Below are 13,166 nucleotides of genomic sequence, written 5' to 3'. Positions count from 1 at the left end.
ACTTTATGTATGTAGGGGGACATTTCACAAGGAGAGGCTCATTTATGGTTCAATTATGAATAGTGCACTCAATTGCACCAACTTATTACCAACTTAAGTGTCAGTTGTAAGGCCAGAAGTGAGCTCCTTCACAATTGCAGTTCTTTTCTTAGAAGTTGGGGCTGGAGGGAAGTGTGCTATGTGACACAGCTGCATTGCTAAGAGGGTGCCATTGTGTAGGGGCATATTTGGCAATTTAAATTGGCACTTCTGTAAGATGTTAGTTGACTCTATAATACTAGTAATATGCTTAGCAACTGACCACAAATATACCCAGAAATATTTGAACTTTCTTCTACTTACTTATGTATGTCTTCATTTTTCTAGATAGAGAATTGTAATTATGCTGTAGATTTGGGAAAGAACAAGGCAAGATTCTCTTTAGTTGGAATATGTGGGAGTGACCTGCATAGGGGGAACCGCACACTCACACTGGCCCTTATTTGGCAGCTAATGAGGCGGTAAGTACAGCACATAGCCCAAATGTACGCATCCAATCATGCGCTTGTACAATTATCAGAATCAGCATTCTCTTAGATGTAATTTATACAAAATATACATGCAGTGAGCACAGGAGGAGGCTGAGTGGTAGTTGTGGAAGTGATGCCGGTGGTAGCTTCACCTGGCACTTCGTGGGTCATGCAGTGATCGGAGAGGTGCAACCCTTTTTCCTCTCGGGGAACACCTGGAGTTTTGGGGGCTCCTTGTGGTGGCTGGGATGCCTTTGGTGTCAGGCGGATAGGCAGCGGGGGCAAGGCAAACGTTTGGTTGAAGTTATTGCTGCCAAAGGAGGTTCAACTAGTTATTAAATCCAAGGGTTCACATACTTTTTCCACCTGCACTGTGAATGTTTACATGGTGTGTTCAATAAAAACATGGTAACAATTAATTCTTTGTGTGTTATTAGTTTAATCAGACTGTGATTGTCTATTGTTGTGACTTAGATGAAGATCAGATCACATTTTATGACCAATTTGTGCAGAAATCCATATCATTCCAAAGGGGGGTTCACATACTTTTTCTTGCAACTGTGTGTATATATATATATATATATATATATATATATATCTACACACTTTCCTGGTATCTTTTTCTTTGTATTTTCTATTGCCTTTACATACTGTGGTTCTATTCAGTTATTTGAAATACAGCCATTTTGGGCAAACAACTTTAATTGAGGCCTAGTCTGGATCAGTCGGTGTGAGATACACCTTTTATATATGTCACGGTGGAGAGTGGGGGAGACCCCCCAACGTGCGGTGTCAAAGGATAAAAGGGGATCAGCCTGGCCAAAAGGAGTAATAAGGGAGCAGGTCACCTCCTACAGCATCCCTAATCCTCTCCCTGACTCCTCACCGTATGAGTGGACCCCGATAGTAGGACGACTCATACTCAGGATTCCTAGAAACCCTAAGTCGCTCTGGTAATCCCTCACCAAGGAGCAGGGAAGAGACGACCTGTTCATCCCAATAATGGAGGAACAGGAGTCTCTATCTGAGGCCAGGCTGCAAGGAGAGGGGAACACATACAGCACATGGAGATGGCAGGTAAGCGAAACCAATAACACACTTACCTGCCACAGACACACTGACTGGAACCCGTGCACAAGTGCTGGTGTCCACACCAACATTAAAGGACACAGCACACACCACAAACCACACAGGGACCCAAGACACCCATAGCTGCAATAAACATGAGACAGGGGAATGTCTAGTAAAAATGCTGGACACCAAACACCACCAGACATGTAACACCAAACTAGACATACAAACACCTTTAACATAACCCACTCCATACAAATAGGGACAGGAAGGGAAGGAGACACTGGGATAACATTTATGACCACAAGGGTGGCCCTCACTGGACAGAGGGAACACCCTGGACTGGAGCAGAGCTCCAGCACCAACCACAGCTCAAGTACAACTGACTCCAGCCAGGAAACCACAGAAGATATAAGCCAAGTGACCACACACAGTCAGGGAGTTAACCCTTACAGCCTTCGGAAGAGGGTGCAACATGTGTCGTCTGCCGTTTTCTGGCACACATGCTTATCTTCCGGAGGGAGGGTGAAAGGGGAATCCTGTTAACAGTGCGGTTCTCTGTAACAGTGGTTGCAATTAGTGTGAACCGGCACTTGTGTTTGAGTCTCCCCTCGTCCACGTCTCAGTGGTTCTGTCGCTGGTGTCGTGGTGGCTGGCTGCAGTCCTTGTTGAGCTGGCTTTGGTGTATGCTGGTGGGGGATGCATGCTGGCAGCGACTTGGTGTGAACCGTGTCTGAGTGTGGACGCAGTGATCAGTGCGGTCTCTCCTGACTGTTTGGTGGCTGGCGCCCTGGTTCCTGTGTGTTGCTCCAGGATCTGGCAGAAGTTCTGGGGAGACTCGCTTACGCTGACACTGATTCTGCTACTTTTTTATTTTTATTTTTTTCCATCCCTGTTTGTGGGTTCCTCACTAGTTTCCCCTTTTTCTGTTGGGGGGGCTTTGAGGGGTGGGAGTGTCACGGCCTTTGGTGTGCGCTGTGACACTTATGCCACGCTTGCTGTTGCCTGTGGCAACGTGTTGCTGTTTCAGCATGCGGGGGCAGTGTCACGGCCTTTGTGGTGTGTGCCGTGACATGTTGCCTTGCATGTTGTTGCCTGCGGCAACGGGTAGCTTCATTTGGTCTTGGAAGAGCTGGAGTGTGTTGAAGTCCTGTTCATCCTTCATCCTCTGAAGTTAAGTGTTCCGCTTGTCGTGTTTTGTACCCCCCCCTTCCCTGGTTGTTTACTAGGCCTCAGTGTGACGCTAGTTCCTTCACCAGGGAAGGAACGGGTGGTCTCTGCCCTGTGATTATCTTTAGGGCATCTGAGGGTCACCAGGGTTTTCTAGGTTCCCGTGTATGGGTATCTCTACCATCGAGAGGTGCCCATACGGATAGGAGTTAGGGCCAGGAGCAGGGTTTTATAGGTGATGACCCTTTTCCTTCCCTAGCGGTGAGGCCTACTGTCTTTTCCCTTCCTTCTTGATTGTCTTTTGGTGTTCTCCCCTACTACATCCGTGACACTAACATGCTCAGTAGCCTCCTTGCTCTGTCTCTTCTCAGTGCTGGCGTAGTGATCAGGTGAAGTGGTCCAGACACCTACCTTTCATCCATTCATTCCTATATCTAAATTCATAGAAATATACAACTATATATCTCTAGAAAATAGAGAAGTAAAATATGGGGGCATTACTAGTTTCTATGCAGGAAGAGGTTAACAAAAGTTAATTTCAATGCATCTTGGGAGATGCAGGTACTTGATGAGCTGCCACCCGCTCACAGGAAGGCAAGCAAGTCCTTCAAATGTCAAAGTAAAAAAAACTGATTTAAATAAACAATCTAAATAAGTGAAAATTAGAATGGAGTGATTCATTCACTGATTAGACAGTGTCAGACTGTTAATAAAGGACACATCCCAACTGGTAACACCCAGGTGACATTTCAACCTCTAGTAGGAATAACAGAAGAACGGCACAAAACAGATCCATAAGAATGGATGATCCAGAATTGTCATGTAGACTGCAGTTATTCATGGAAACAGACATGTCAGGAGGGGAGACAGGTTCTATGTAAGCTAAAAGCACTACATTATATGGACCAATGCAAAATTTGAGTAGATAAATCCCAATTTCATGTGGTCACTTGTACTATTGATATTTGCAAAATTGTGTGAAAAATGAGTGACCATTTAAAATAGATTCATCATGTATCCATCAGAAATGGCAGTCTTGGTGCAAAACAGCCTCAGTGGACGGACTGAACAAAAATAGTTTTCCATAGTACGCTGCTACAATGAGAAAATGATAGTATGTGTAGTACCCCAGACCTGTATTATAAATTGTATATTGTTGTACAGTGTGTATTTTATTGTTTGTTTCTGGTCATAGTTCCCAGCAAGCAATGATTAAAAAGGTTGTCAGGAACAGGGTTAACCACCCTGTTCCTCCACTCTTGGTAGGAGTAGGGGTGGTCCTGCTCCCTGCCAAGAGGGGGAATATACAGATGAAACTCGAAAAATCTGAATATCGTGCAAAAGTCCATTTATTTCAGTAATGCAAATGAAAAGGAATTGCAGCTTAAAATTAGAATATTGTGAAAAGGTTCAATATTCTAGGCTCAAAGTGTCACACTCTAGTCAGCTAATTAATCCATACCCCCTGAGCAAAGGGTACCTCAAAACTGTGACTTTGGGGTTTCATAAGCTGTAAACCATTATCATCCAAATTATAACAAATGAAGGCTTGAAATATCTCGCTTTGCATGTAATGAGTCTATCTCATATGTTAGTTTCATCTTTTAAGTTGCATTACTGACATACAGTACAGACCAAAAGTTTGGACACACCTTCTCATTCAAAGAGTTTTCTTTATTTTCATGACTATGAAAATTGTAGATTCACACTGGAGGCATCAAAACTATGAATTAACACATGTGGAATTATATACATAACAAACAAGTGTGAAACAACTGAAAATATGTCATATTCTAGGTTCTTCAAAGTAGCCACCTTTTGCTTTGATTACTGCTTTGCACACTCTTGGCATTCTCTTGATGAGCTTCAAGAGGTAGTCCCCTGAAATGGTTTTCACTTCACAGGTGTGCCCTGTCAGGTTTAATAAGTGGGATTTATTGCCTTATAAATGGGGTTGGGACCATCAGTTGCGTTGAGGAGAAGTCAGGTGGATACACAGCTGATAGTCCTACTGAATAGACTGTTAGAATTTGTATTATGGCAAGAAAAAAGCAGCTAAGTAAAGAAAAACGAGTGGCCATCATTACTTTAAGAAATGAAGGTCAGTCAGTCAGCCGAAAAATTGGGAAAACTTTGAAAGTAAAGGCTATTTGACCATGAAGGAGAGTGATGGGGTGCTGCGCCAGATGACCTGGCCTCCACAGTCACCGGACCTGAACCCAATCGAGATGGTTTGGGGTGAGCTGGACCGCAGAGTGAAGGCAAAAGGGCCAACAAATGCTAAGCATCTCTGGGAACTCCTTCAAGACTGTTGGAAGACCATTTCAGGGGACTACCTCTTGAAGCTCATCAAGAGAATGCCAAGAGTGTGAAAAGCAGTAATCAAAGCAAAAGGTGGCTACTTTGAAGAACCTAGAATATGACATATTTTCAGTTGTTTCACACTTGTTTGTTATGTATATAATTCCACATGTGTTAATTCATAGTTTTCATGCCTTCATAGTTATGAAAATAAAGAAAACTCTTTGAATGAGAAGGTGTGTCCAAACTTTTGGTCTGTACTGTAAATGAACTTTGCACAATATTCTAATTTTTCGAGTTTCACCTGTATGTCTAGCTATAGAATGGAGAGGACACAGTCTGCAGTGCTCCTGTGACCTAATCTCCAGAAGGAAACATTCAAAATTGTCCTCAAGTAAAGCCTTGAGAGTCCAGACAGCAGAGTGACCTGCTACTTGTAAGGTGAGGAAATACAGCAAAGCCACCCATCACCAAACAACTACTAGGCCAGTGTCACCTTAGCGCTGAATCCAACCTGCCTTCATATCCTTGCTGGTGCCAGAGAAGAATTGCACTCAAGCCTGCTGCTACTATATGTATCTCAAGTTCTACGTTGCACTTAATAAAAAAAGACTTTGTAACGTTTAACTCATTCTTCAGGACTATAATTCCACTGCACAGATCCCCAGGGAGCTACGGCCTTAGGGAGTACACCATGACACAACACTTCATCAGGGCCAATACCACTCCTATCCTCTAACCCGACTCCTCAGTGGTTGCTGCATATGAATAGCTTGTTATAGCAATTTATTTTACTAACTCTGAGATGTTCCTCTCATAGGTATACATTAAATGTGCTATCAGATCTTGGAGAGGGTGCAAAGATTGATGACAGAACTATTATAAAGTGGGTAAATGAAACACTACGCAATGCAAAAAAGACCACATTCATCACCAGCTTCAAGGTAAAGAACTTTTTGTTGACTTCAATAAAGAAAACCCTAGTTTATCGATGGGCAGTCCATCACATCATGTGAAAGAGTCCAACTGTGCAAATTGTTAAGTTACAACTCTTCAATACTAAGTACTGTATGGCCATTATTCAAGATGATCTGAAAAGTATAGATATTTGAAGTGCTCAGAAGTATGTCCTGCATGGACTGAAAGGCAACGGTTGGAAATAAAACATACGAGCGTCGTTGACCACAGTTTTGCCATCAGTGATCTTGTGACCACTGCAATTGTACCTTCAAGAGTCAATTTGTTTTGACGGCATTCGCTGTGCAGTAAAAATGACCTATTCCCTTCATTCTCCAGGTCAGTACAATTACGGCGATACCACATCTGTATAGTTTCTCTGGTATTTTAATACCTGAAAAAAATTAAGGGGGTAATTTACTATACTGAATTAGCTATCTTGGCTTTGCCCCGCTCACACCAGGTCTTTTAGGAGTGGAAAATGGTCTAAATGTAAAACAGCTAGGAAGCTGTCTTACATTTCGAACTGGTGCTGGATGCAACAACGTTATGTAGAGCCTCTTCAGCACAGGGCCTTTATTATAAATGTGCCCCTAAATACATTGGAAAAAAACTTTTTTTTTTTGTTTGCATCTCCACATTCTTACCCCCATAACTTTTTTTTATTATAGTCTACGGAGCAGTGTGGGGGCTCATTATTTGCAGAGCATTCTGTACTTTTAAAGAATACCAATTTAGGGTGTGTATAACTTTTTGCTGACTTTTTATTTCATTTTTTGGGAGTTGAAGCTACAACAAAACAGTGAATCGGACATTTTGAGGGTTTTTTTTCATTACGCTGTTCGACGTATGGGATAATAATTTTAATCGTCCAGGGGTTTTTAGAAGCAATGATGCCTAGGAAGTTTCTTTTTTGTTATCATTTTTTATTCTAGGGAAATTTTTATTTGAATGTTTAGATTTTTTTTCTAGATTTTTTAAAACGTTTTTTTTTTTTTTAAGTCACCCTAGGTGGCTATAACATGCAATCATTAGATTGCCAATTGTATTCTTTTATGGTTATCTATCCATTACAGGATTCTGTATATTCCTATCCAGTGCTGCAATCTTCAGGCCAGCATTGGAATATACTAGTGATTGGCCTGGAGGCCTTGTACAGGCTCAGGCCTATTACTAATACAGAACTCATTCCCCGATCTCAGATGGCGAAGATGGCTAGGGCCAGGAAACCTGTGATTACGGTTTAGCACTCTCAGATGCTGTGTTCACATTTGATCACAGCATCTAAGGGATTAAATGGCTGAGATCGTCATTATCACCAATAGCAGACATTAGCCCTGGGTATCATTTTTAACCCACTGTGGCCGATTTTTACAAAAAATGTTGTTTCCTCAGTTTTAACATGAATTCAACGATCTGAGAATAAATAGACTTAAGCAGGCTTAGTGAATAAATATATTTACTTAATGTGATAAAAAATATAAAACAGACAAATCACATACAGAGTAGTAAAAGTAAATAACAATCAGTGGCCTGCAACACAATAGGGAGGAACTATTGTCACCATGTTGTACCTCATGGCTGACACCCCATGGTGATACAAGAGAGATAGTGACCTTACAACATCCTACCTGGTGGAGTTCCACTATTTGCCTTTGTACACAAAAGTTTATACCTTTCTGCCCCTCCTCCTAAGGATGTCCAATGTGCAGCACTCATTTCTCTGAGATACACTACTTACAAAAAGTTTGGGATATTTTGCTTTCTGGTGAAATTTATGAAAAATGTTAACGTTACAGTGATATTATCATGAAAGTAGGGCATTTAAGTAGAAGCATGCAGTGGTGATTTCCTCATCTCAAACAAGTTATTGAAACAAAAGCCAACAAGAGTGGTGGGTATACCCCCACCAAAATGCCAATGTCTCAATAACTTTCTAGGTGGCCTTGAGCATCAATTACAGATTGACAACGATGTATCATACTGTTCACAAGTCAACTTATTGTCTGCTGAGGCTTGGCATCCTACTCTTCTTGAAGGGTGGCCCTCAGATCATTGAGGTTCTGGGGTACAGAGTTGCGAGCCCCTACGTGGTGGCTCAACTGATCCCATGGGATTCAGGTCTGGAGGAAGTGCAGGCCACTTAATTTGAAGTACCATTCCCTAATGATGCAACCTCAATGAGCTGGCGCATTGTCGTCCATGAAGATTAAGTTAGGCCTGTGTTGTTCATGCAGAGACACAATGACTGGATTAATGATGTTATTCAAGTGGTATGGGCTTGTAACTGTACCATTTACAAAGTGCGCTTGACAGCTTAATCTCATGGTCTTGGTCTCATCTTCCGAAGTGCCCGCATTTTTGAGAAAATAATTGCACCTTTTTGCTCTGAGAGGGATGCATCCCTGTACAGAGTGTGCACTGAATGAGTCAGTGGTGGGGGTGTAGCATGAGGAGCAGTGAGTGGAGCCTCTCGGAGCAACAAGGTGCAACGACACCGCCCTCTTTGTTTCTAGGGGCTCATTTGCATATTATAAAACATCAATTTTCTTAACAATGTGGGCACCTAGGAAGATGGGACCAAGACCATAATGTTTAACTGTCAAGCACAAGGCTCGGGTGAGATAGTTTCATTGTGGCATATCTGATGACAGAACTCCTTTAAGAACAGACTTGGAAAATCCTAAGAGCTAATTTTCCAGAGCTGAGTAAGTAAGAGTGACGTAACACTTAGAGAAATCCATTAAAGACACTTCCGTCTACAAAACATGTTAATAGTTAATGGCGTATTAACCTTTTCCTTCCAGGATAAGGCCATTAGCACAAGCCTGCCTGTGCTCGACTTACTTGATGCCATCGCTCCTAAAGCTGTCAATCCAGATATGGTAAAAAGAGAAAATCTTTCAGATGCCGACAAAATGGACAATGCAAAGTGAGTGAGGATAATTGTTTATTTGCTCCTTCTTGGGTTGGTTGAGTAACACTCCATAAAGAGATTACTAGGGAAGTGTAAAATGTAAGGATGTGCAATGACTTCCATCACAATAAACTGCTCCGGATGCAATGATGAATAAGTCATGAAAGTATTATGGCCTCTCAGAGACAAGTTAACTGTGACCGAGACTAAAGCAGCTTCCCACATAAGATCTGCAGTAGGAAATCTGTGCACTAGTATTTGGAATAATAAAAAATAGTAGTAATTTTTCATTTATCATTTCTATATACTGCCATGGAGAAAGGAGCATAAACCCCTGCCAGACACCTGGATCAGGCATGTTAAAGGGGCTGTCTCATTTCACTGTTACTAAGGCGAGATGAGACACAGTGCCGACCACCAGCTGGCCGGGATACAGAGGAGAGCGCCGGTGCTCGCTGTTTCCGTAGCTCCCATTTTGGGGCATAGCTTGCTGGTTAATTTCAGGGGCATAGCTGGTTAATTTCTACTGTGCATTTTATTCACAGGGTATGCATGAAATTTATTTTTCACCCACTTTGCTGCTACGGTAAAAATCTAAGATTCCGTAGTGGAAAAGCCACAACATTTATGCCATGTGTGGTCATACCATTAAACAGATTTTCTGGCATCTCAAAAAGTTTTAACATGACTGAGACTTGAAAATAAATCACACTGTGCTGGTAGACTCCTGGTCCTTTCAGTTTACATTCCTTACGGGATTATATGAGATCCAATACGTCCTCAATAGGCAGCGAACATCACAGGATGTTGGATTCGCTTCATTCTATAGTGATTGAGTCATCTTATAAAACGAAGCTAAGCTAATGTATTTATTATACTGGAAAACCCCTTTAAGCACTGTTTACACTTTACTATTAACTCCCTTCCTTTTTATTTGTTATTCTATATTTATTGTGGTTTTATCATTTTACCCCATACATGGGGCAGAAATCAGTTTTATTTATTAATAAATTCAGTGTTGGTTCCAATATCTGAGAGTGCCCAGTTTCTTCTGTTTTCACTGCAACTCTTTTGAGTAGACAGGGTGAGCCTACTCTACTGAGAGCACCTCGCATGTTCTCTTGTTGCTCCAGTGCGCCACATTACCACTATTCTTATTAACTCCCTTCCGCCACAGCTACTTTTGGCCTTTATGATGCAGCAATTGTTTTAGCTTAATGGTACCCACCTTTCCAAATCCATACATTTATTTTATTTTTTTTACTTTTTCTGTCGAGAGCGCTTTATGCAGGACAAGTTGTATGTGTATTTTGGACACGTACAACTTTTTGACCACTTGGGTTTAATAACAGGATAATTTTATAGATTGGTATCACTGCGTCCGTAATGACCCAATTACAGTGTATGTACTTTTCTTCTTTTTCACATGAAATCTAGTAAAATTTATCTTTTTAATGGGATTATTTTCAGTGATTTTGTTCTGTACTGGTCCTATGTGTTTTGGCCACCAAACCTCGTTAGTATTTTGTTTGGCCTGGCAGGTGTACTAAGATGGTGGTCCTTTGGCATTTTCAGTGCATCGGCAGCCATAGCAACCCATTGGCACTACACAATCATGTACTGGGGGAAGGGGGGATGATAGGGCTAAAAAAGCAGGAATCAGAATTACAGCTAACACCAGCTACCGATTGCTGAGGCTCACTTCCTAAGTCTACAACATCATCCACCATACATGATGGGTTGCAGAAAGTACTAGCCAAGAGCGTTTTATGTACACTGGATGGCGGGAAGGGGTTAACTTATTCTGTTGCTCTTTGATGGCCAGAATAACATAGCATTCTGCATTATTCTATCCAGTAAAAATCTAAACCTGATGGACTCCCTATAGGTTAGTGAGATCTTTAGAGGCATTTTCTCTGATAAGATATATTATAAAGTTTCATATATTCACCTGTAGTATTTGTGCTTAGGTTATTGAGTATTTAAGTACGTAAATCCACAAGGAAATGTGTTTGAGCTGTAATGTTTTTACTCTTTTGTTTAAAGGTATGCCATTTCCATCGCCAGAAAGATTGGAGCCCGAATATATGCCCTGCCTGATGACTTGGTAGATGTAAAACCCAAGATGGTGATGACAGTATTTGCTTGTCTCATGGGAAAAGGATTAAACAAGTTAAAATAACGCAGATATATGTTTCCCACACTGTTTTATTGCCATTTTATGTACGTGGAGTGCCTTTATGGAACAGAACTGGTCTGACCATCAGTAATAAACTATGATGATTGTGATAAAATATTTACACAATGGTGGAAATTAAATACAATTTTCATTATTCTGAAAAAAGTATAATACTGTTAATAATTGATGCTCAGTGTATTATACCAGTTCCTGGTTTTAAAGCTTGCCTCTAGTTTTCTTTGTGATATAGATATCTATTTGGCTGGTCTAGCAGACTAATCCTGTACTAAATCATTTGTACAATACATATTGTAAGATAAAGAGGAACATGAGCATTAAAGGGGTTTTACAGTGAGTATGTATCCAGTGCCCATGATTTAGATAGGCCATCAATGTGTGATCAGAGTGCATTGCTCTCTGTATTCAGCAGCTTCACAGCCTCTTACCTTTAGGGCTCATGCACACGACCGTTGTTGTTTTGCGGTCCGTTTTTCACGGATCCGTTGTTCCGTATCTGAGGTTTTTTTTCTCTGATTTAAGTCCTCTTCTGTTCCGTTATTCCACAAAACATATCCGTATGGTTTCCATATGCGAACAGTTTTTTGCGGATCGAAAATGGAAACAGTAACTCACCAAACACATGAACAATATGGGCTGGGCATAGCATTTCTACAGTGTGGATCCGCAAAATATAGATTTAAATATGGATGTGCTCGTATTTTTTGCGGACCCATTGACTTGAATGGGGCCTCAGACCGTGATTTGCGGACAGTAATAGGACATGCACTACTTTTTTGTGGAACGGAAATTCGGAAACAGAATGCACACAGAGTACCTTCCATTGCTTTTGCTGACCCATTGAAGTGAATGGTTCCGCGTACGGTCCGCAAAAAAAACAGAATGGAAGCAGAAAGAAAATAAGTTCGTGTGCATGAGTCCTTACTTTGAATGACAGCTGCAGTGGTTTCCAGTTTGTCTCTCAAAGAATGGAGAGTTGTGAAGAGGTTCTTTCACAGTGATGAACTAGCTCCTCGGCACTTGTAGGAGTAGTGCCTGGCAGAATAAAACATCATAATCACAATTTGCAGCTCGGGTGCGTACCCATTCACTTCAATGGGGCTGCAAAAGATTCGGGCAGCACTCCGTGTGATGTGGCCCCGCTCCGTTCCGTGGCCCCGGAAAACAAATATAACATGTCCTATTCTTGTCCGTTTTGTGGACAAAAATATGCATTTCTACAATGGGCCGCCTGTTCCGTTTTGCAAATTGCGGAAGGCACACGGGCGGCTTCTGTGTTTTGCGGATCCGCAATTTGCGGACAGCAAAAAACGGAACGGTCGTGTGCATAGGATTGCAAGTAATCTCTACTAAATTATCTGTACTGATATCACTGTTTTATCTACTACATTATCTGTTATCACAGTCTTCAACAATTTAGACAGCACTCCAAGTTTAGTTAATTGATTTTTATTTTGTTTTAGCCGGACATAGTGGTCCTTTTTTCAGACTGAAGCAACGTTTCGGGCAGCAGGTATGCCCTTCATCAGGCAGTAATGTGCTCATACGGGTGTGTGGCCGGCATGGTTATAAGGGAAAATAATAGCATTGTTAATACAGAATGCATAGTACAATAAGGCTGGAGGGGTTAAAAAATTTTTTTTTAAAATTTAACTCACCTTAATCCACTTGTTCGCGCAGCCCGGCATCTCTTCTGTCTTCATCTTTGCTGTGCAGTAGGAAAAGGACCATGGTGATGGATCATATGATGAACGCAGTGACGTCACCACAAGTCCTTTTCCTACTGCACAGCAAAGATGAAGACAGAAGAGAAGCCGGGCTGCGCGAACAAATGGATTAAGGTGAGTTAAATAATTTTTTATTTTTTTTTAACCCCTCCAGCCCTATTGTACTATGCATTCTGTATTAAGAATGCTATTATTTTCCCTTATAACCATGTTATAAGTTGGATAAACTTGCAGGATAACAGGCCGAACTGGATGGACAAATGTCTTTTTTCGGCCTTATGTACTATGTTACTATGTTGCTATGTTATAAGGGAAAA

General features: G+C 41.4%; 1 protein-coding gene across 1 annotated transcript in view; it reads left to right on the top strand.

The window, feature by feature from the left end:
* PLS1 (plastin 1) overlaps positions 1-11,150 on the top strand; it is a 103,621-nt gene extending 92,471 nt beyond the window's left edge. Inside the window, exons 12-15 of the mRNA XM_040429947.1 lie at positions 367-500; positions 5,872-5,995; positions 8,816-8,940; positions 10,972-11,150. Of these exons, the coding sequence (XP_040285881.1) occupies positions 367-500; positions 5,872-5,995; positions 8,816-8,940; positions 10,972-11,107 (519 nt within the window). The 3' untranslated portion in view covers positions 11,108-11,150. The remainder of the gene's footprint in view (positions 1-366; positions 501-5,871; positions 5,996-8,815; positions 8,941-10,971) is intronic.
* Positions 11,151-13,166: the final 2,016 nt, after the last annotated feature.

Source organism: Bufo bufo, chromosome 4 (genome assembly GCF_905171765.1).
Source record: "Bufo bufo chromosome 4, aBufBuf1.1, whole genome shotgun sequence".
Lineage (NCBI taxonomy): Eukaryota > Metazoa > Chordata > Amphibia > Anura > Bufonidae > Bufo > Bufo bufo.
Note: the sequence above shows the minus strand (reverse complement) of the source record. Positions and strands in the feature narration are given on the sequence as shown.